Source organism: Trypanosoma cruzi, genomic scaffold (genome assembly GCF_000209065.1).
Source record: "Trypanosoma cruzi strain CL Brener 1047053516807 genomic scaffold, whole genome shotgun sequence".
Classification (NCBI taxonomy): Eukaryota; Euglenozoa; class Kinetoplastea; order Trypanosomatida; family Trypanosomatidae; genus Trypanosoma; species Trypanosoma cruzi.
Genome location: NW_001849558.1, coordinates 365,609 through 387,710, shown reverse-complemented (window position 1 = coordinate 387,710; position 22,102 = coordinate 365,609). Strand labels below are relative to the sequence as shown.

General features: G+C 46.5%; 11 protein-coding genes across 11 annotated transcripts, besides 23 other annotated features; all 11 read left to right on the top strand.

Annotated features, from left to right (window-relative positions):
• Positions 1–6,657: part of a sequence feature (heterozygous, non-Esmeraldo-like haplotype) that runs on past the window's edge.
• Positions 79–106: a microsatellite.
• On the top strand, positions 165–2,813 carry Tc00.1047053510667.90 (hypothetical protein, conserved; the record flags this gene model as incomplete). The annotated part of the gene is made up of 1 exon (XM_808043.1): positions 165–2,813. One exon carries the CDS (start codon positions 165–167, stop codon positions 2,811–2,813), a length of 2,649 nt encoding a protein of 882 aa, XP_813136.1.
• Positions 3,059–3,118: a sequence feature (AT_rich).
• Tc00.1047053510667.80 (hypothetical protein, conserved) lies at positions 3,562–4,122 on the top strand (the record flags this gene model as incomplete). The annotated part of the gene is made up of 1 exon (XM_808042.1): positions 3,562–4,122. The coding sequence occupies one exon, from the start codon at positions 3,562–3,564 to the stop codon at positions 4,120–4,122; it is 561 nt and encodes a 186-aa protein (XP_813135.1).
• Positions 4,154–4,195: a sequence feature (A-rich).
• Positions 4,400–4,434: a sequence feature (T-rich).
• On the top strand, positions 4,551–5,042 carry Tc00.1047053510667.70 (iron-sulfur cluster assembly protein, putative; the record flags this gene model as incomplete). The annotated part of the gene is made up of 1 exon (XM_808041.1): positions 4,551–5,042. The coding sequence occupies one exon, from the start codon at positions 4,551–4,553 to the stop codon at positions 5,040–5,042; it is 492 nt and encodes a 163-aa protein (XP_813134.1).
• Positions 5,431–5,457: a microsatellite.
• Positions 5,616–5,721: a sequence feature (A-rich).
• Positions 6,075–6,104: a microsatellite.
• Positions 6,419–6,958, top strand: Tc00.1047053510667.60 (peptidyl-prolyl cis-trans isomerase (cyclophilin), putative; the record flags this gene model as incomplete). The annotated part of the gene is made up of 1 exon (XM_808040.1): positions 6,419–6,958. One exon carries the CDS (start codon positions 6,419–6,421, stop codon positions 6,956–6,958), a length of 540 nt encoding a protein of 179 aa, XP_813133.1.
• Positions 6,658–6,944: a sequence feature (areas merged during assembly that could not be assigned to a particular haplotype. This can correspond to areas where the two haplotypes were merged or to regions with more than two copies in the genome that were merged during assembly.).
• Positions 6,945–22,102: a sequence feature (heterozygous, non-Esmeraldo-like haplotype).
• On the top strand, positions 7,113–8,144 carry Tc00.1047053510667.50 (hypothetical protein, conserved; the record flags this gene model as incomplete). Its single annotated transcript, XM_808039.1, has 1 exon — positions 7,113–8,144. One exon carries the CDS (start codon positions 7,113–7,115, stop codon positions 8,142–8,144), a length of 1,032 nt encoding a protein of 343 aa, XP_813132.1.
• On the top strand, positions 8,380–10,614 carry Tc00.1047053510667.40 (DNA repair protein RAD2, putative; the record flags this gene model as incomplete). Its single annotated transcript, XM_808038.1, has 1 exon — positions 8,380–10,614. One exon carries the CDS (start codon positions 8,380–8,382, stop codon positions 10,612–10,614), a length of 2,235 nt encoding a protein of 744 aa, XP_813131.1.
• On the top strand, positions 10,874–13,885 carry Tc00.1047053510667.30 (hypothetical protein, conserved; the record flags this gene model as incomplete). Its single annotated transcript, XM_808037.1, has 1 exon — positions 10,874–13,885. The coding sequence occupies one exon, from the start codon at positions 10,874–10,876 to the stop codon at positions 13,883–13,885; it is 3,012 nt and encodes a 1,003-aa protein (XP_813130.1).
• Positions 14,320–14,368: a microsatellite.
• Positions 14,419–14,446: a sequence feature (AT_rich).
• Positions 14,539–14,571: a microsatellite.
• Positions 14,606–14,640: a sequence feature (AT_rich).
• Positions 14,828–14,900: a sequence feature (A-rich).
• Positions 15,493–15,537: a microsatellite.
• Positions 15,555–15,578: a sequence feature (AT_rich).
• On the top strand, positions 15,645–17,198 carry Tc00.1047053510667.20 (hypothetical protein, conserved; the record flags this gene model as incomplete). The annotated part of the gene is made up of 1 exon (XM_808036.1): positions 15,645–17,198. The coding sequence occupies one exon, from the start codon at positions 15,645–15,647 to the stop codon at positions 17,196–17,198; it is 1,554 nt and encodes a 517-aa protein (XP_813129.1).
• Positions 17,105–17,133: a microsatellite.
• Positions 17,312–17,343: a sequence feature (AT_rich).
• Positions 17,505–18,962, top strand: Tc00.1047053510667.14 (membrane transporter protein, putative; the record flags this gene model as incomplete). The annotated part of the gene is made up of 1 exon (XM_808049.1): positions 17,505–18,962. The coding sequence occupies one exon, from the start codon at positions 17,505–17,507 to the stop codon at positions 18,960–18,962; it is 1,458 nt and encodes a 485-aa protein (XP_813142.1).
• Positions 19,266–19,296: a microsatellite.
• Positions 19,296–19,341: a microsatellite.
• Positions 19,433–20,338, top strand: Tc00.1047053510667.10 (hypothetical protein, conserved; the record flags this gene model as incomplete). Its single annotated transcript, XM_808035.1, has 1 exon — positions 19,433–20,338. The coding sequence occupies one exon, from the start codon at positions 19,433–19,435 to the stop codon at positions 20,336–20,338; it is 906 nt and encodes a 301-aa protein (XP_813128.1).
• Positions 20,738–20,757: a microsatellite.
• Positions 20,795–20,823: a microsatellite.
• On the top strand, positions 20,942–22,102 carry Tc00.1047053510667.4 (hypothetical protein, conserved; the record flags this gene model as incomplete). Its single annotated transcript, XM_808048.1, has 1 exon — positions 20,942–22,102. A coding segment is annotated over one exon (1,161 nt), but the record flags the coding sequence as incomplete, so codon positions are not given.

Here is a 22,102-nt window from a genome sequence, read left to right as displayed (position 1 = left end):
GGTTTATTTCATTGCGGAGAAGAAATTTGCTTGGATTTTTTTGGCTGGTGTGTGGCTGCGTTGGGCAACTTGAAACAATTTTTTTTTTTTTTTTTTTTTTTTTTTTGGTTTCTTATTGTGTGTTTTATTTTTTTGCTTCACCGCAAACTGACAAAAACCGCTCCATGCACACACATAAAGAAGAGGAGTGTGCGGGTGGTGCCATGGACTGGAGGCACGCCTCAATGAGCGGGAGCCTGACGTGGGTGAAAGGGACGACGGTAGCGTCTTCGCCGACTCCATCGGTTCTTTACTCGGAGCTCTCGCCAACACTCATCGTGGGCCTCACTTTGCGTGGTGGCGCCCCAGCGGACTACATCAAGTTTTCCACGGTGACCTCCGTGATGCACATGGCACCTCACACCGTCAAGTTGCACCTTGGCGAGGCGGCGCAGGTTTCGTTAATTGCCCCTGACTCTCGGGAGTGTCTTCAGTGGCTTGACGCCATTCAGCTCGCATTGTCTGGTAAAAAAGGCAATTTCTCGTCGACGGAAAAGTTATCGTCGGTAATAATGACGCGGTCTTCACCAGAGCCTTCAGTTTACATCTCAGAGAATGGCACCAGCGGTTTGTCCGAATGGGGAGGAAAAAAGGACGTGCTTCATAAAAACGATGAAAACCACACAGGCAGTGCCGAGGAGATGCTGGGGAATAATGGCCACCATGACCCTCTGAGTAATGAAACAACAAATAATAAAGATGCAGAAGTAATTGAAGGGATCGTCGTGCGAGAAGGAAATGATGGCACGAAAAAATTACAGTCGATGGCCACTTCCCTTAACTTCGCCCGTCCAACTCAACTGTCGATGGTGCATAATGGCGAAACTGAAAGAAATCTGCTTACACATCTGAACGAAAATGATGCATTTCTGCCAATTTCTCCGCATATCAATGAGGTTGCCGCGGTGAGCGAGACAAGTGAACCAAAAATAAGACTTCCCGAACCCGATGTTGATACAATAAAGGAAATGCGAAAAGGGCCGACCTTATATTCTGGCACAATGTCTAAAGGGGAACAAATTCCCTCTGCCTTGGATAACGAACCCCAGCACGTTATTGTACCCAGTTCACCATACGACGTTTCTTCAACGGCCGCTTTGGGGGGAATAGAGACTCGTCTACCTTCCATTTCCGTGGCTTCTGAGGATCGATCAGTCATGGAACATGAGAGGCTGCATAAGGCGGATTTTCTTCCTCGAGAGCTACCCCAGGAGTCATCATTGGCAGACGCTGCTGAGAAAGGGCTGTTTGGGCGTTTTATGCCCGTAGAGGAGGATCACTCCTTCTGTGCAGAAGTTGCATTAAGCGATGGACGTCAAGAATTGTCTTATAAAGAAGATGCGGTTTCCCAAACCTACGTTGAAACCAATTCAAGGAATAGCCCTGTAAGACGGCCGGTGATGGCTCCGGCGCCCAATGAATTATTGTCGTCTAACCACGAGATGCCGGTTTTATTTTCAGAAGGAAGTAAAAATCGAGCGTACCGATATGATTGCTTTTTTGAGATGAAACCGACGAATTCCGATGCGGATGCAGCAAGACGGGGCGAAATGAGTATTGAGAAGGGAGTAGAGGTAAAATGTAGGGACTTGGTGGCACACACCAACCGTTGTCATACAGATGAAACGCTTTTTCAACCCTCATGGCGATTGCCTGGCAATTCAGGGTTGCCGTTGGAAAGTCAAAACCGATCAAAGTTATCATCCTTAGAGCAGTCCCATGGTGGATCCAGACGTCAACGCAGTCATCAAAGGAAATTGGCAGAGTCAATTATCGATCGAATTATTCACTTATCTTCAAGTGATGCTTCACACGAAAACCCTTCTTCTGTAGTGCTCTCGGCTGGGATCGACACTCCCTCTGTACTTTTTCCATCGCGTGCGAAAGACGGTTATTACCGCCCCATTGAGGCCGCAGTGGCAGTGACGCCGCGACGCAGTGCATCTGGTGCTAGAAGCGTATTGGGGAGGTCAATTAGCGTGGAGAGTCCTGGACCAATAAACGTGAATGATCGCAACGGTGCAAGAGATGTACTCCCTCTTAAGCTAGCGAGTGTGCGGAATTCTGTAGATTCCGCATATGCGGGGATGAACCGAGGAGTCAGTCCTCATATCGTGAAAGAACATGTGCGTGAACTTGACTCTGTGATACACTCGCCGGCTTACCGACACTCGACAGGACGCAATTTTTATTATAAAGACGCTAGATTTTCCTCACTGAGTAACGAAGAATTTTTTAGAAACGAACGGCCAACAAATCGCTTGCGCCGTGGAAGTTCTTTCGGTGCGTCGTCGCGAGAATGGAATGCGGTGTCCAAGCGGAAGAAACTGAGACGTAAGGTGAAGGGTGGGAATTCACCATCGGCCGGTGAATTTTTGATGGAGCCTACACTTTTTACGAAGCACGCCGTCCAAGGCCACGGCGGTTCCAAGCACTATGCGTGCGTGACAGAAGACGGTGCATATTTTGTGTGCATTCCTGCGCAGGAATTTGAGATGCGGTATTCGACACGACAGAGAGGGCTCTCTACATTGGAGGAAGTGATGGGTGTGTATGGTGAAGGGTGTCGAGCGATGGCACTGAGCAGCATTGATCACGTTTCGATGGGAACTGAGGAAAAATGGACGCACGCTTTGCAACTACAAGGTGCGTTTCTGGATCGACTTGTCTGCGTGGTGTCGTGCTCACATGCCTTTCTTTTGGAGGCTTCTACTGCTGCGGAGGCCAATATGGTCGTGGAGGCGTGGAATGCGTTTCTGTTGGAATATACCTAGAGGCAAAACTTCTTAGGTGGGAATGAAGGCTGTCGCCATTTACTTTTGGTGGGCGCCGCGTGGATCATTTCATTATTTTTATTTCCTGTACTGCTGTAATGGGAGCGGGAGGGTAACTAACGTTTTATTATTATTATCTATCCGCACCCTTTAACGCTTCAATTGCTGTATCTTTTTCTTACATTTTCGCATCTCCTTCTATATATATAATAATATTAAGATATTGGTAGATACATGTATGTGTGAAAATTTTATTTATTTATTCTTTAACCTTTAAATAATTAATCTCTTTATTATTATTATTTCTTATGAGTTTTACTGTCTGCCCGCCTTTCTTTGTATGCATGTTTTGTTGTTGTTGCTGTGGAGATGAAAAAGTGAGTAATGAGAAGCGGAGTGACGAAGCCGAACGCAGTGACGAAGAAGACATGCCCTTACGTTTACGCATAGAAACGGAATCAATGCGGAAGATTAATGGGGAGAATTGGAAACACAATGACACTGTGTTGAATACTGGGCTCTATTAGACGCTTTTACCTCTCTCCCACACTGATGCCCCCATGTGCCATACATACGTGTATATTTGTTTCTGCAACGGATAGTACGATGTTGTTGTTGTTTTCTTCTTGTCTGTGCGTGTGTGTGTGTTTGCATCTCTTTTATAACTTTTTGATTATTTTACTGCACTCACGCACAAACGACAGCAACAACAAGAACAAAAAAAAGGGGACTCTAATTGTGTTTTCCCATGTCAACGTCCGCATATCGTGTGGCGAGCCTTTTGCGGCAAGAAAACAACAAGTTATGCAGCGACAAGGAGAAGAACACGCTCGCAAGACTCACACGGGATGTGGAGGCGTTTTTGGACCATGCGGCGGATGTTCCGCCTGTTGTGATGGAAACACCATACGATGATGGCGAAACGGATTTAATGGAGGTGCATCTGAGCGTTGTGGCGGGCGTCCTGGAGCCATGCGAGCCCGCCAGTGACGTCACGGCAGTGGATGGTGTGTTCATGCCGACGGCGAAGAACCATGTGGCGATGGACCGAAAGCGGGTGCGTGAGGCGCAGGCGATGTTGAACCTTTTGGGTGCCCTCTCAACGGACTGCAACATGCCGACTGCTTCTGTTGCCGCGGCCACACGCTGCCGGTTGTCTTTGGGAAGTGGAGAAAAGGCGGATTTTGAATCTGACGACGAATCCATTGCCGTTTTTGATGCCGACGAGTTGGAAAACGACACGAGTTCTTCGGACGGTGAAAGTAACGTGCACGGGCGCCCTCCTCCTCGTATATTGGAGTTAAATTGAGTTTTCGCATTGCCAGTTATAGCAGGGCGACTTTTTTTATTTTTTTTTTTTTTGTTAAACTTTTTTTTTCTTTCGTGCCTGCTATTTTTTTACTCTCCGCAGCGGCGGCCTGTCGGTCTCTCAACGGTGGTGACTGTTGTGGTTGTTGTTGTTTCTGAGTGTTTGGCTTCCGCCTGCATGTCTTTTTTTCCATTCTCCTTTCTTCCTTTTTTATTTTTCCCTTTTGTTCGGTTCCCCCGCACTTCCGCGTAGGTGGGGAGCCATTGAAGGAAAAGGGAATAATAACAAAAAAAAATAAAAATAACAATAAAAGAGGCGGATACTTGCCGTAAATATTTGTCGTTAGGCATCGGAGAGGAAGAGAAGGGCAGGAAGGAGAAAAAAGTAGTGAGGAATCGGGCAGGGGAAGAGATAAAACGAGGAGACACATGCGTCGCTTCACAAGCACTCCACTTGCCGCCAACGCAGCGGTGGCATCCCTGCGCACACTCTACAGCGCGTTGGTGGAGGACCACTACAACAACCCCCGGAACATGGGAAAACTTGACAAGACCGACCCGAACGTGGGAACAGGGCTTCGCGGTGCACCCGAGTGTGGTGACATGACACAAATGCAGGTGAAAGTGAACCCCGACACAGGCGTCATTGAAGATGTAAAGTTTAAAGCCTTTGGTTGCGGAAGCGCGATTGCCGCCTCCTCGTACGCGTCCCAAGCAATTCGGGGAAAAACATGGTCAGAGGCACTGAAGCTGACGAACAAGAAAATAGCGGAGGAACTCTCACTTCCCCCAGTCAAGCTTCACTGCTCCATGCTGGCACAGGAAACAATTCAGGCGGCGGTGGAGAATTACCTGTCGAAGAACCCTTCGCTGAAGTCAAAGGTACAAAAGAAGCAGTCAACAGAGGCTTCAACCCCCTAAACTGGAGACACCTTTTTTTTGTGAATCCACCTTGCATGGTTGGTCAAGAAAGGGTTACGGGGAGAGAGAGAGAGAGGAGGATGGAATGCACGAGTAATATTGAATTTTATATATAGCTGTTTGCCGGCTCCATTCTCAACCATTCTCTTGCCAACGCTGTTGTATTCTTTTTATTTACTGATGCGTTTTGCTACTTAGTCATTATACACATTTTCTAGGACGGTCTTATACCTTTGTTAATTATATAAATTTTGTGTGTATATTTATATGCAAACGACTGCACACGCGTTCATTTACCCACTTATTCAAAACACTATTGCTGGGCTTCCACCGCTGCTTTTGAGACTTCTAATGGCAATGGCATGCGCAATTGAGGATTTCTTTACCGTTATTTATTTATTTATTTATTTATTTAGTCCTGAGGTGGGAAATAAAGGAAGACAAGAGGGAGTAAAGAATTAGAAACGGTGCAGTATGAGCGAGAGAGGGATGTATTAGGAGGAAACTGGGGCAGACGTTTCTTGTGTTTGGGGTGAGTATTGTGAGGGACGAAGAAGTTGGGTGTGGAATGAGTTTTTTTTTTTTTTTTCGTTGTGTGTATGTCTGTGTCTGTCCTTTCTTGGACTCTCTTATTATGTTGTTCTTCTCTTTTTTTTTTTTTTTCTCTCTCTCTCTCTCTGTGTATGTATGTACATGGGTGCTGTTTTTGCGAGGGGAGGAGTGGGGGGAAAGTAAAAGGGCGCATGTGTTTTTTCCCTTCAATCAGCTTTTTTACCGAGGAGAGACCGAGAAAGAGAAAGAGAGAAAAGTTGAGACGTGACGTGGGCACATGTGCACGAATTTGCGCTTAAGTGTTGATGTCTGTATATATATGTTGTAGGTGGGGGAACGAAAGTGCGGGGCAACGCCCCGGCGTCGTTACTCGCGTGGAATGTCGATGAGTGTAACTTGATTTGACCTCATGGGCGCTGTCTTGCCACACCAATTGCCCTTCCTCGTTCCCCTTTTGTTTTATATATATCTTTGAGTCTGTTTTTTTTTTTTTTTTTTTTGCTTTGTTTTGTTGCTTTGTGTGTGTTTTTGTATGTCTATTTCCGTGCGTGGTTCCTCATCTCACACGACGGCAGCTATTGGGGCGTGCTTCACTGTTGTGTGATATTTTTCTTTTAGTCCTTTTTTTTTTCTCTCACGGCACCGTGTGTACGTTTGTTTTGGCTCAGTTTGCTTCCTTCGTCGAGGAGGGACGGGAGGGAAAAGAGAATAAACAACACAACTGCGAAAAGGTGGCAAGGGGGAGTCGCAAGAGACAAGTACGAAGTTGATTTTTGCACATATTTTTTGCTTGGCGTCTCTGTGTGTCTGTTTGTAAGATCTGCATGTCTGTTGTTATTTCTACAACGAGGGGCAGTTTGCTTATTCATCTCCGCTACACGGACTGCCCAAAGGCGTGCTTCAACTTCCTTGCGCTCTGTGCCTCCTCCTACTACGATGGCTGCCTCTTCCACCGATGCGTTACGAACGCGTTTGTCTTGACAGGCGATCCAACCGGAACGGGGAAGGGCGGGGAATCCGTTTTTGCACCGGAGCAGCGGTATTTTGACGATGAGGGCCTTGGAACTGTGCACCACGACAGCCGCGGGGTTGTGTCTATGGCCCACAGGGGCAACAAGCCCAACACGAACGCATCCCAGTTCTTCATCATCTTTCAACCCTGCCCGTCACTTGACACGAAACACACCGCGTTTGGATGTGTGGACTTGGCGTGGAACGACGGTGAGAGCGAAAGAACTCTTAAAAAACTTGAGGAGCTCCGGGTCGATGACAAGTACAACGTTCTCGACAAGGATGCGAAGCTTGTTGGGACCACGGTGCTGTACAATCCCTTTGCTGAGGGACACATTAAACTAGACGTTTAGCCGAAATGTGTGCTGCAACGTTGGTTTGGAATTGTTCGCTGGAACAGCACATGGGCAGCAGCAGCATTGCAAAGGGGAAAAGGAGGAGGATGTGGAGGGAAAGAAAAAAAATTGTTGAACGGGACATCCAAGCATACCGAAAAGTAAATAAATTATGCTCTCCTTTTTTTATTATTTACTGCAGGCCCGCGGGCCAAAGGAAAGCAAAGGAAAAGGTCTGAAGATGCCTGCTGAAGAGTTGCACTGCAGTGAAGAGACGCGCAAACGCCCACGGGACCCACCGTTTGTTGTGGATTATCGTCCCTACACAGCGCGTCAATTGGCACATGCACTACAGAAAAGAACAACAGCGCAGAAGGAGCACTGGGACGTCTACTACCGCCACAATACAGTGAACGGGTACCGCGATCGCCATTACATCATAAGTGAATTTCACGAGCTTCGCGAAACGCTTGAGCGACTCAAAGAAGAGTCCTCGCTTACAGCAACAGATATTATTTGGATGGAGGTTGGATGTGGCGTGGGCAATGCTATCCTTCCGATTCTTGAGGAATACGGCGAGGTTAATGGATGGCGTCTTGTTGGGTTTGATATCTCTTTTGTGGCCATTGCGTTGCTGCAAGAGAAGCGACATTCTCTACCCGAGAATTGCCAAGAAAAACTCTCTTTTTGTGTTTTGGATCCAGTTGAGGAGGACATTTCTGTTGCAGGGTCAACTTCTGCAAGCCCTCTTGCTATTGCTGAGAGCTCAGTTAATTTTGTTTCGATGATCTTTGTTTTATGCTCTATCCCGGTGGAGAAACACTTGGTTGTGCTGCGACGTGTGGCATTTTGTATGGCCGAAGGGGGTACCATTTTTTTTCGTGACTACTGCGTCAATGATCACGCGGAGAAACGGTTCGGTACCCATCGCCGGGTGGAAGAGAATACCTTTACTCGCAGCAATGGAACCTTGAGCCACTTCTTTTCACTTGCGGAAGTGCGACAGTTATTTAAGGACTCTGGATTTGAGGAGGTGGAACTACTGGTGGTCGAGAGAGAGATGGTAAACAGGAAAAAAGGAACAAGCATGCATCGAAAATTCCTTCAGGGCCGCTTTCGCAAGACGGGGGGTGCAAAAACAACAAAGATCACCAAGCTTGATAAGGAATTTCTTGCCCATACTCGAGTAAAAGAATGTGTTTAATCGCATATTGGACTTCAATTCTCTCTCACGTTGTCATTCCCTACAGGCGAGCGCGTGTTTTTGCTAGTTCACACATTGAGGGATATGTACGAAAATGGGCGTTTTTTTGTTTCCTGCGCTTGTTTCTTTTTCCGTTGTTTTTGTTGTTGTCTTTCTGTTGCAGAAAAAAAAAAAGTTAGTTTGTGTGGGAGGCAATTAAGGAGCACAGTCGCGTAGGCCTTTGCCGCGGGGCAAAATGGGAGTGCATGGGCTCTGGCGCCTCCTTGACACCTTTGGAGAAGTGACCCAACCGAGCGACTGGCGTGGCAAGCGGGTTGCGATTGACGCGAGCATTTGGATGAGCCAATTTCGGGCAAAATGCACATCCGGTGAAAATATGGAGCAATGCATTTTGGAGGGATTTTTCTTGCGTATCCTGAAACTTCTTTTTTATGGTATTGAGCCTGTTTTTGTGTTTGATGGCACTGCCACGGATTTGAAATCGACGGAGAGGCGTCGGCGAGCGGAGCGTCGGGCAGCACTGGAACGGTCGGCTCTCACCCGTCGTGCTCAGCAGATCGTCAAGGCGCAGTTGGCTTCAGGTTTGTTGAATGTACAGGCGTTGGATCAAAAGGGCCCAGTGAAGACAGCGGGGCGGCCACCAAGCCCCAAGAAGGAAACGGACGCCGGAATGTTGCAACGTTCGTCACTAACCAACATCTCTGACACCGCGACTGGATGCTGTAGTACTAATCCGCGAAGTTTGTTGCGAAAAAGACGGCGTGAAATTGTCTTGGAACCCGATGCCATTTCGAGAACCCTGACGAATTCTTTCTTAACAGAGGCGGAGGAATGGATCGAAGAAAGGAAGCGCGGTGAAATGTGCGTCGAGGCCAATTTACTTTTTTACTCTAGCACTTCACTCTTCATGGGTCCGCGAGGGGTCTTGGAAGACAAAATAAATGGACCCATAAAGGCCGCCGTGCTGCCTGAGAAGGATACTAATCCCCCGGCTTACATGAGCCTTTCTAGCTTGTCTAGTGAAGAAGCTTCACTGGTGATCTCTGATGATGACAAAACCAGTATTAATGACTACGAAACAGTGTCCACCGGCATAACTAGCAGCAGGGGTTCCGTTGTAATCGTGGGAGGTCACACAGAGACGTTTCCGGATCGTCTCCGTGAAATGGAGGAAATAACGATTCATTCTTTGCATGATGACTCTTGCGACACGTGGTTGGAAAAGGATATGGCAACGTGTGATGATATTCTTTCTTTTTGCAACGAGGGGGACAGCAGTGGCGGTAGCGGCCACAGTAACAGTGATCATGATGACTCGGTCCAGCTGTGGAATCCCGGCACCCAACTAATTTGCCAAAGTGGCGCCGAAACCAAAAGGAGGCACCGCGAGGTTTCTGACGACGGCATTGAGCGGCCTAAAGCAGCTTCTATTGGTTCCGTTGAGGAGACGACTAGGGAGGGGTCGTCTTCACCCGTCACGAAGAACTTGATGGGTGCAGTGGATGTCACAAGATCACTGGAGACGCCATCGCCTTCCCACCCGCCACAGACACTTCTGCCAAAGCCGATAACAAAAGGTGCGAAGGCACATCAAGTTATACCGTTTGAACTTTTGGAGATTTTGGAGCTGCTGGATTGTTGTGGGATTCCATTTGTCTTGAGTCCCCACGAGGCGGATGCACAGTGCGCCTTCCTGAGTCAACAGCGGCTTGTGGATGCGGTGTTCTCAGAGGATAGTGATGTCATTGTGCATGGCGCCAATGTTGTCCTGCGTGGTTTTTTCTCGAAGAACCGTTATGTGGTGGTATATCGTCAGAGTGATTTGGCGATGTGTGGCGTGGACAAGGACGTTTTGGTCGCGCTTGCGCTTTTGCTTGGATGTGACTACGCCGAGGGTGTGGATGGAGTGTCTTTGTTGGAGGCGCTACGGATCATAACTGCCTTTTGGCATCAGGAAAGTGTTCAGGGCCCCTCGCACGTGTTGGACATGTTGAAACGGTGGAGGGATGCTGTGGCACAGCGGCGTTTTGTATGGGAAGAAGAAGGCGTCCTCTTGCAGTCCTACTTGAACTGGAGGAGGTGGAGCACGTTGCGGGTGGCCGCTGATTTTCCGCAAGTGCCTGTTGTGGATGCTTTTTTTAACGCCACCGTGGATGCGGATATGAGGCCGTTTGCGGTGGCATCCCCTGAGTGGAATCGTCTGCGGACCTTTGCAGGAATGCACGGTTTGCTTGGCGATGTCACATGCCAGCAACGGCTGGAGTTGGCTCAAAAGGCATTCCTGGCGAGAGAATTGCAGCGTAACAATGAGCGTAAACAACAGCAATTGCGCCTCACGGATTTTGCGATGCCGTCACATGCAAAAGAGAAGGTGGCCTACAAGAAACAGCCACCCAAGTTTGCAGCGGCACTCTCCGCCTTGCGAGCTGCCAGAAGAAGTGGGGTCCGTGTGGATTGCTGTCATTATTGAAGGGAATCTTTGAGTGAACAGGGCTGTAATGGATGTACTTATGCGTCGTGTGGTGCATCTCAGTGTGCCTCAACCTTTTCTTGAGGGGAAACTGTTTGTTCTTTTTTTTTTTTTTTGTGCGTGCGTGTGTCCGTTGAGTGGAAAAGGAGGTTTATAAAGACAAAGACAGTGGCCGCCACAAATACAAGCGCAATTAATATTTCCTTTTGATCGTTTGTTTGTTTTTTAGGCGAATAAAATTGGAGGCAAAGAAACACCCATGCCCGGGCACCACGCGGAAAAAGGAAATGGTGATGGCAGAAGAAATAATGACAAAAACACCACGATTTCCGAGGGTCTTATTTCATTGGATGGAGAGATGTCTTCTTTTGATGACGCCATCGACAAGCAAAATTATCACAAGGGGAATGGTAGTTTTGGCCTTCCGAGGTATGTGCCGCGATATCCGTTTGATCAGAGCCGCCGTGAAAGTGTTCTAAACGTTCCCTGGCATCTGCGCAAACCGGGGGGGTTGGAACAGTGTACGTTTTTTGATTCGTTTCGTTCTGTGAAATTTTGGAGGCAGTCGGAGTTTGCGCTACGCATCACACTCTTTGCCGTTCTACTCCCTGCCTCACTTATTGCGGCGGAGTTACCCAACTCGCCATTTGTATCAAAGACGCACTGTCTTTCTGCGGCTGTGCTGGCTTCCAAGGTGACGGTGGGTGAGGGTCTAGCATACGTGGTCACCTGGACTCGTGCTGGTTGTATCTGGCTGCCGCTTGCCACTATTGGGGCAGCTGCCAATCTTGGTAATTATATCATAGGATGGTGTTTCTTCTACACCCTGTTGTTGTTTCTTATGGCGACATTCACGGAAAACATGGTTCGACGTATCTGTCTTCTTTTGTTTAACAGTTGCATGTTTGGAATTCTTATGGATCCTCAGCGCGGCACCGTATACCCATCACGGGTGATGTCGGATTGGTGCATTGGCACAGGTCTTTGTCTTGTCGCCACCTTTCTGCCCTACCCGGTTTTTTCGAAAAATAAAGCCCATCGCGCTCTTGCTGAAATTGCTCGAAACACAGGCACGGCGTTGACTGGCATGTCTTCCTGCTTCTGGTCAGAATCGAATGTTACGCGGAATATGGCAATGACCAAAGTCCGCATGATGACCGCGGCAATCGATCTGCTGATGCAAAGATTTCGTACCGCACATGAGGATTCCTTTTATGAGTTTATTTTTGAGGGTTTTGAGCCGTGGGAGGTACGGGAAGCCAAGGTGAAACTCTTTGAACGACTTCGTGCGAACCTAAGAGGGTTGTCTAGGGTTCTTGACATTCTAGAGTCCAAGCCGTGGGTGGTTGATGATTCGGAGAGGTCACGGGCCTTTGGAGCGCTGATACAACAACATGTTTTGCGCTTCTCAAACTCGCTCGATAAACTCACCGAGGAACTTGCCTCCACCAGCTCCTTTGGGCAGATAAGGCAGCTTCACGGTCATTTTGTCGAATTGAATGACGTCACAGTGAAACTCCAACACGAATTTGACCAGGCCCGTCGAAGACTTTTTTACGAGAATAAACCCGGTACTTTGGAGGAATTTGTCCCGCTGATGACGTTTTTTATCTTCTCCATCGTTAACTTCCGGGACACCATGCTGCAGTTTGATTCCGAGGTACAACGCAGGAAGCACCTTCTGAGAAATTCCATCAAGAGAGTTGTGGATAAAACCATGTTGGAGCCTATCCAATACACTTTTCGCTTTTGCCGGCGACTTGTGACGCAGTGGCGTCGTAGGGAAATTCAAAGCTTGATCGAAGCTGCGAAGGTGAGTGCGGCGATGATATTAACCGTTGGTTTTTCGTTTCTTATCGGGATTGACAAGAAGTCACTTTCTGGGCCAAATATCATTGCTTTTGTTTCTGGTGCCAATCCTGTTGAAGCCCTGCAAGCCTCCATCGTGCGACTCACGGCTTGTATTCTCGGTACTGTGATGGGCTTCTTTGCGGGGTCGTATTCCTCAACAGCCGTCCAAAAGGTCGCCTCTCTGTGCGTACTCATGTTTCTAGGCACATTTTTCCGCACCGACAAAGACTATGGTATCATGGCGGTGTACGCCATGTTTGTGTTGATTCCTTTAGACACTGTGGGCCATACGACAACGGAAGATACGTTGGCTCGCATGAACCAAATCACTTTTGGTATTCTTATTTATGTGTCCATCAGTGTTATCGTACTTCCACTAAGTCCCGGTCTTATCCTTCGCAAGAAACGCATCAACATCCTTTTACGCGTGAGCGAGGCATTGACTTCGCTTTGTGATATGTTTTCAGAGCCTCTTCCAATTGATAGCATGCATTGCGGCACTCTCCCTATTTACAGAGAATCCATCGTTCTTGATGAACATTATGAAAGTAGCAATTTGCCTGACGCAGATTTTTTAAAAAATGCGAGTACGCGTCTCATGGTACGTGTAGATCGTCCCATGTTGAAAATCAGTGAACTCCTGGACGAAATTGAGGGCCGCCTTGAGGCAACTTATCCGTTTATGGGATTCGCTCGTGCGGAACGCGGGATTGTGGATGCGGATTATCCAGCAAAGTCATGTGAAAAAACAACATATCATCTTTATCGCATCGTAAGCTTGTTGAGGACAGCTTGGTGCAGTTGGGAAGTTTTGAGAACTCAGAAACATTATGCTCCGGATACAAGACATGTACTCCATTGCCTGCAGCCGATTGCTTGGGATGTCTGCCGCTCATTTCAACGATTTGTTGGCATGCTTTGTTATAGCCTGCGAAATCCTCAGGTGTCATTGGAAATGGAGCTTATCCAAGTTGTTCTGGAGCTTATTCAGGCCACCGAGGAACTCCACCTTCGTAAGAATCAAATGATGCTTTTTATTATATGCAATTCTGTGGAGAAACATGTACGTTACAAAAAAGAGCCTGATTTTTTCACCGCGGACGTAACAACCGTGCAATCGGCACCCCACAAAGAAAAGGGGTTGATGGCACTGGGCGGACTCGGCAGAAAACGGGTAGACGACGGGGGGTCTATTCTTCCTCTTCTTCGAAAGGGCACAAAAGCCAATCTAGAAGAAGACGACTCGCCCGAGCCCCCGGAGTCGGTGGCTCTTTCAGATAACTTTGTTATGCCTATCACGGGGGCAGATGCGGAAGGGCTTCATTCCTTCACGTTGAGCATGCAGATGTTTGCGGATGAAACGAAAAAGTTGTTGATGTGCCTGGAGGAAATGCTGGACCACTTGCGGAAAAAAATGTAATGGGGCAGCCAGAAGCAAAAAGAACAGGGAAGGGAAAACTCTGTCTGGATCCATGGAATGTTATGAGAAGAAAAGAAGAGGCGCATGTATGCCGCGTTTCTGTTCAATCAACTTATGTTATCAACAGTTTTGTGCTTCATATTTTCCCAATTCCCCTTTTTTCTTCTCTTCTCTTTTTTCTTTCAGATCGCCTCATATCCCCTCCTTTTTTTTTTTCTCGTGTATGTTTATTTCTCCCGTTGGATGGAGAGGCTTCGTTGGGAGGGTTGGGGGAGGGGGGGCGAACAGTGACACATCGCGCCCTGCATGGAGACGGCGATTTGACGTTGGCGTGAGGTGGGAATTAGCGCCACTGCGGCAACGAAGGGGAATGGGAGAGAAGAAAATGAATGTGTGAAACAACAGGGATAAAAGTGTTTTTCCCGTTTTGTATGCAAAAATAAAATACAAAAACAACAGCAACAACAAAAAAAAAAAAAAAAAATGAAGGAAGGAAGGAAGGAATGTCAACTATTTTTTTCGTGCACCCATACATATTTATATATTTATATTTATTTATATGTGTGTTGTTTTTCTTGGAAGTACGTGTTTGTTTCATTGCCCTTTCATTATTATTATTGAGGCGACGGTGATTTATTATTATTGTTGCCTCTAAAAAAAAAAAAAAAAAAAGAGAAAAAAAAAAAGGAGTCATAAAATATAAGGCACGTAATCTCCCCGTTTTAAATAATAAAAATAAAATATAAATTTTTAATGGACTTTCTGCTAATCATTTTGTGATCTTTTCCTTTTTTTTCTCTCTCCTTTTTACATGTGTGTATTGCGTTTATGGTGTTGGCATGGATTAGCGCCCTGATTTTATTTAAATTGAAGGTTTTTTTTTTTCTTTTCTTTCCTTTTATTGCCCCACATGTGTGTGCGTCACTGACGCCTTTTATAATGTTTTGTTGTTGTTGTTGTTTTTGATTTTACTTTTCTTCCCTTCTTCGCTTATTTTTTGTTTGTTTGTTTGTGTGGATGCAACGCGATGAGGGCGACGAAGTGGGCAGACGTTTGTCTGCACCACACATTCTGTAAAGGAGAACGAAAAAAAAAAAAAAAATTGAAATGTCAGCTCCGCTCCCCTTTTCGGGATTTATTTGTGTTCGGCTTGGAAAAGAGGGGGGTCGTGAGAGCAAAGAACAACGAGGGAAAAAAGACGTTGTGTCTTCCATTTGTAAAGGTGCGGGTGGCAAACACCAGTTGTGTGTGTGTGCGTGTGTGGGGGGTGGAAAGGAGGAGGAGGGAAGAATACAAAGGGGGAAGCAAAGTACCGATGTTGATTATACGTTAACTGTAGTGAATAAAGTGGAAGGGGGAAGAAAAGGAAAAGAAATAAAGCAGAAGCAAAGAGGGGGAGGAAGGAAGAGTGCTGTAACTGCCTCATGATGGGCAGGCAAGGGAAATGTACGTAGAAGTCTATAAAAGCAAAAGGCCTTTTTCCAAAAAAAAAAAAAAAGTGTTGTATCCATCATCTGGGTGAAACTGTCTACTGGGCGGAGTTCACTGAAAAGATTTTACATTTTTGTTCAAAATGAATCACGGATGATGAAGAGGAGAGGGATATTTGTATATATGCATGTGCACATGTGTGTCTGCGTGTATGTGTGTGTTTTCAGTTGGGTGGTTGTTTTTATTATTATTATTAATTTTTCTAATTTCTCTTTACTTTTTCTCCCTTATGTTGTGGAACCAATAGAATGATAAAAAGATCAAACGAATGTCAGTGAACATTCATTCTGTGGCTAATGATTCCTTTGCCACAGCGGGTTGCGCAGGGGGAATGGAAGAGGAAAAGCCCCTTTCAGTGGACATTACTACGCTGGAAATTGTAAAGAAGTTTCTTGTGACTGGTCTTCCTCTTAGTGTGGCCACACTCATCCAGTTTTTTATTATTACAGTCATCCTTGCCATCGTGGGAAGAACTTTAGGGGTGAACGAACTGGGAGGGGCGGCACTAGCTCTTGGACTTATCAATGCGACAGCGTTTGCATTTGCCGCCGGTTCCTGTGGGGCGCTTGAAACCGTCTTATCTCACACGTACGGCATGCATAAGTCTAGTGGAAATTCAGGCACAATGTACATGTACGGCACTTATGCTCAGCGCATGACAATTATTTTACTTGTTGTCAGCATTCCTCTTGGGGTAGTTTTAATATACGCAGATATGTTTTTGGAGTATATTGGACAAACTAAAGAAGTTGTTTATTACACTGGGCGATTTTGTCACATTGCAGCTTTTGGTATTCCAAGTACACAACTTTTTCAACTACTCACCCGTTATTATGCCTGCCAACACGAGACTAAGCCTCTTTCATTTGTAATGGTAGCAGCATCGTTTTTTAATCCCATTTCACAAATAGTTTTGATTCATTTTTTTGGATTTGAAGGTTCGCCCGTGGCTTGGTTATTTTTATATACTTTTATTGATCTTTCTTTAGTAGGGTACGCATATTGCACCGGCTTATATAAGAAAACATGGGGAGGTTGGAATATAAATGCATTTAAAAACCTTAAAGGCCTTTTAAAATTGGCCATTCCCTCAATGGCAATGATGTTGAGCGAGTGGGTTCTGCTGGAGGTAATTAGCATCTGCGCGGGGTTTGCCGAGCCGCACGAATTGGCCGCATTTTACATTACGATGCAGGTGTTTGGCCTCTGTTGGAGTATCCCTTCCGGGACGATGATAATTGTCTGCGTACTTATTGGCAACGCCATTGGTGAAGGTAAACCTTTGCTTGGAAAGCGCATAGCAAACGTGGCTCTTGTAATGGTGGTCATTACGGCGTTATTGGATATTACCATATGTTGGCTGCTAGAAGACCGTATCCCTTATCTTTTCACGTCTGAGGAATCGGTGGTTGTGGTGTATCGCCGTCTGTTGCTTTTTGTTCTTCCATATCATCTTTTTGATACATTTCAAAGTACAGTTATGGGAATTTTGCGTGGGTGTGGATTACAAAAACTTGGCGCCCTTATTATTGGTTGCGCCCTCTGCCTTGTTGGTGTGCCTGTTGCGTTTTATCTATTTTTCCACGTTAAGTATGGCGTTGAGTCCCTTTGGATTGGACCCTTCCTTGGTGTGACGGCGGTGGGATTTCCGTCCTACATCTACATCCTCTACTGGCACATTGATTGGTCAAAATTGAAGCCACATCACGACGAGGGTATCGTGGTTTTGGAGGAGGAGGAGGAGGAGGAGGGGAAGGGAGGATCCGAGGAGGCAAGGGAAGTGACGGTGGAGGCCAGGGAAGGTGTTGCCTCCTGTTCATGACGGTGCAACGAGAAAAGAAAAAAAAAAAGGCGATGCATAGAAGGGTGGACTGAAGGAAAGAAAAAAGAAATATTTAATGAAATTTGCCTCACGAGCTCATGTTTTTTGGATAGTTTATTTATTATTATTTTTTTTTATTTTTTTTGGTATTTTTCATTGTTTTTGCAATGGTCTTGGGTTTGGTCTTTTGACTTGAAGGGAGTCTCTCTTTGGCGCAAGGTTGTTTTAGCAGTCGTTGGGTCTTCTAACGTGTTATTTCTGTATTTCATTTCACTTTTATTTCTTTTTGCGTGAAAAAGGGGAACCATGGAGGAGACGTATGTAAGGCTGCCAAACGGCCAGTTGTCGACGGACTGCGGGCATTATTCAGTGCCCACTCAGAGGCAACTGCTTGGGGATCTAATGCGCATAGGTCTTCCTCTGTCAGCCTCTCAGGTTTCGCAGTTTAGTTTTATAATCGTTATGTTTTTCTTTGCGGGCCATCTTGGTGTACAAGAGCTTGGGAGTGTTTCCATCGCTATTGGCATTCTCAATGCGACAGGATTTGCGTTTGGTAGTGGACTTTGTGGAGCGCTGGAGACACTTTTGTCGCACTCCTACGGACTGGATCGGCGAAGCACAATGTATGGGGTTTACGCCCAGAGAATGTTTATTATACTTATGCTCTTTAGTGTTCCTCTAGCCATTTTACTCAGCTGTTTGACACCAATCTTGATAGCAATTGGTGAGCCGACCTATGTGGCAGAGGAGGTGGGCTCATTTTGCCTGATATGTGTCCTGGGATTGCCGGCGATTATGCTCTTGGAGCTTCTTCGACGCTATTATGCGAGTCAACATCGTTCGAATCCCGTTTTTCTGACGCTGGCTATGGCAGCAATTTTGAATCCCCTCGTACAGTACATTTGTGTGTTTTTTGGAGGTTATAAAGGAATTGCGCTGGGATGGGTAATTCTTCTTCTTCTTATGGACATCACCCTCGTTATCTACCTCCGGGTGAGTGGTCTGTATCGGCACACATGGGGTGGCTGGAATATGGCGGCGTTTCAAAACTGGATTCCAATGTTAAAGCTGGCTATTCCCTCCCTTGGCATGGCCTTTAGTGAGTGGAGTGCAATGGAAGTAAATTCTGTCTGTGCGGGTTTAATGAGTTCGGTGCAGTTGGGTGCATATGCCATTAGTAGCCAGTTATCGAATCTCTGCTGGAGTGTCGTATCTGGATTTTTTATGGCCAGCACCGTCTTGGTAGGAAATTCTGTTGGTGAGGGAAAACCGCAGTTAGGAAGGCGATACGCCATGCTTTCATTTATTGTTGTATTTGCTTTGTCTTTTGTGAACATATCTCTTTTGTATTTGTACCAAGAGCAAATTGCCTATATATTTACCGAGGACCCAGAGGTTGTGTCAATTTTTATGAGCATCACTCCTTTTTTTTTAGTTTATCATTTATTGGATTCAATCCAATCCAATTTCCTGGGCATCCTGCGTGGATGTGGGCTTCAGGTAATTGGCGTTTTTATTGTTTTTGTGGGATTGACGCTTGTGGGAACGCCACTGGGTCTATTTCTTCTTTTCCGTTGCGGTTATGACGTCAAGGCGCTGTGGATTGGCCCAATTGTGGGCTGTACGCTGTTAGCGATCCCAGCGTATTTGTTTGTGTTTTTTCGTCGCGTTGAGTGGGAAAAGCTTAAGCCACATATAGAAGAGCAGTTTGAAGGATCTATCAATTTTGCAATTAGCCGCGAAACCTCTTCGACGGCATTTTGATGTGAACCTGCTTATAAAGTAAAGTCGGTAATAAATATGTATGATTCTCTGTTTTTCCCTTTTACCACAGTCAAGAGGAGGGCAAAAAATGATACATATATATGTATATGGAATGTACCATTGGAGGGGAACGGCATCAAAGGGTCGTGTGCATTGCCAAAGAAAAGAGGGAAAAAAAGATCTGTCGATGCGGGAGGTCCTTTGATGGATATTTTCACTCCCAACTGCCACTTGCGTCGTCCGCCGCTTTGGGCTTTTATTTATCTCCTCATCCTCATACCTTCTGTTTGTTTGTTTGTCATATCTCTCTCTCTCTCTCTCTCTCTCTCTCTCTGTGTGTGTGTGTATGTGTGTGTGTGTGTGTGTGTGTGCGTATGTGATTGTGCCGTGATGTTTTGACATTCATTTGTTGTTGTTGTTTTGCTTTTGAAACAAACAAACATCAAGCATTGAGAAAAGGAATTGAAGGGATGTATAGTCCCGACTCAACATTGGAATTGCGTTTGCCACGTGATTTGTTTCTTTTCCCGAAGCAGAATGCGGGGTTTCAAATCCCCTTCTTTCTGTCTACGGAGGAGGAGGCCGCCAAGGTGCGACCGCCGGCAGTGGTGAAAACTCTTGAGGAGCGCCTGCAGGAGTTTTCAGAGGGGCAGCGGGAAATACTAAGCTCCTTCAAGAAAGCCGTCCGGGATGCCCCATGGTACAGCGAGGCTGAGGACGACGATTGGTTGCTTCTCCGCTACCTTATCGCCCGCAACTTTGACGTGAAGAAATCCTTTTGTATGCTGGAAAAATCTGTTCATTGGCGCCGAAAAAAAGACGCTGACAACTGGGTATGTGAGGCCTGTTTAAAAGATCCGAATAGGCACATGATGCAGTTTGTTGGGTGGGACCTCCAAAACCGTCCTGTTTGTTTTATGGCAATGCGGTGGGGACCGGATCGGAAGGAGCCACTGAAGCACTGTGTGGCCACATTCAACCACTTGGTGAAGCTCATGCCTCTCGGGGTGGAACAGTGGGTGTGTGTCACAGATTTTGAAACGTACTCACACATCAGAGACAGCAGCCCAAAAATGGGTTTGTCCGTGATTCACGCCATCCAGGATCACTTCCCCGAGCGTCTGGGATTGATGATCCTCGTGGATGCCCCCAAGGCGTTCAGCGTACTGTGGAAATTGCTCTCCGCCGTAATTGAAGAAAAAACTAGGAAAAAGGTGCTTTTTACTTACAAAAAATCAAAGCCAACAATAGAAAGCGAGTTTTCCAAAATATTTCCTCCAGCGCTTGCGGAATACTTGTGTGAAAGCTACGAACGGAGCAGAACAGCCGCTCTTCCGGCAACCCCTGTTTGGTACCCTGCACAGAGCAATGAGTGAGTATTGGCGTGTCTCTGCGTGTGGTAATTGCAGTGAGTTTGTATAGGCCAATTACTAACTGCACGGTGAATGCTTAAAAACACTGGAATGAGAAGGGGATGGATCCAAAGAAGGAAGGATTTGGTGTTCACTTCATTGAATCCAACTAGGAATAGGAAGAGGGAGTACGGGTTGGAACGAGCGTTTGCTTTTATACTTTTGCTTCCTTTTATTGTCGTTTCTGTTGTAGTGTTATTTCTCCACTTATCACCGGAGGTTTGCTTGAAGTATTCCTCAATATTCCCCTTTGCATGATGGTACCGTAATGTTTTTATTTTTATTTTCGTAACTCGTTCCTTTTTTTTTTTCTTACCGCATGAATTGCGCGTCTGTGCATGTGTATTGGAGCCCGAGATGCCTTTTTGTTTTGTTTTGTTTTGGAGCCATGCTTAACGTACAGGAGTGTGGTGTTATCTGTTTTTATCTTTTTTTTTTTTTTTTTTTTTATACTTCGTCTGTGTGTATTTTTTTCCTCTCTTTGAATGTTGTTGTTGTTTTTTGCTCTTGGCTTGTCGGCTCCTTGCTGAAACGCAGAAGAGGGGATTTGGTTTTGGCGGGGGCGTTATGTTGACTTCATCCCATGCTAGCGAGGAGGACCATTTCCGCCAACGACTCGACTCCATCAACAAGGAGATGCAGGCGATCATTGAGCGCACAGCAATTGAGCGTGACAAACTCTACCGCAATAGCGCCATGGGATCTCTGGCGTGGGACATGACAGATGCCACACCGAAGGAAGCAACAGAGCCTGCGTCTCTTTTCCATGCGCCTGTATTCAACACGACGGCCACCATTCCTGCCCCGTCACGCAGAATCTTGGATGAATCAGATGTAAGGCGTATAGTTGCGGATGAGATGAAAGCGTGGAAAGCGGCCTTTGAACAGAGAATGACCGATTCCATAAAAGGGGTGAACACGACGATGAGTCAACGCCTGGCGGAAATGAATAACTCTCACCTAGAACTTGCGGAGTCGCTAAAAGAAACCACGGAGGTATCAAGACGGGGTTTAGGAGAGATGCAGAATGCATTGGATCGAATTCAGCGTGGCACGAAGCTTCCTATAGAGAATCTTTCTAGAGAAATGGAAGAGCATGTCAAAGGCATTACATCAGAGCAGAATCATCTTCGGGACGCTGTTTTTGCCCTGCAAAACGAAGCAAGAATAGAGCAGCAGCGTGGAGACCGTCGTGTCGATGAGCTCGTTCGTCGTCACCATGATTTGGTGCGAAATTCTTTGTTAGAGTTAGATTCTCACGTTGTTGGTCTTCGAGACGAATTAGAGCAAATGGTGCGAGCACAGGCTCGAAAAACGTCTGAGGAATGTGATGTGATTCACCAGCACGTTGCACGCCTTCGTGGTGCGCTGGAGGCGACGAACGACACCACCACACAGTGGGTCACGGAACTTAGGGGCCTGATGGAGGAAAACATTTCTTCCCGCAGCGAAATGCGTTTGTGTCGCCGTGACATTAACCGTCTGGAGATGCTTCTGCAGTGTGTTTCGGCTGGGGACCGAGACGCCGGCGCGATTTCGGGAGCACGGGACGGCCTGCTCCGCGGCGAGTCAGACAGGGTCACTGGCGGTGTGGAGGTTTCTTGTGAGGAGTTTCTGGCACTTAAGGAGCGGGTAAATTTCCTTCAGCAACGAATAGAGAAAATGGACCGGCAGATGACTGTCATGGATGGGGCACTCCACCGTCTTTTTGCTGCCGGTGGAGGCAGC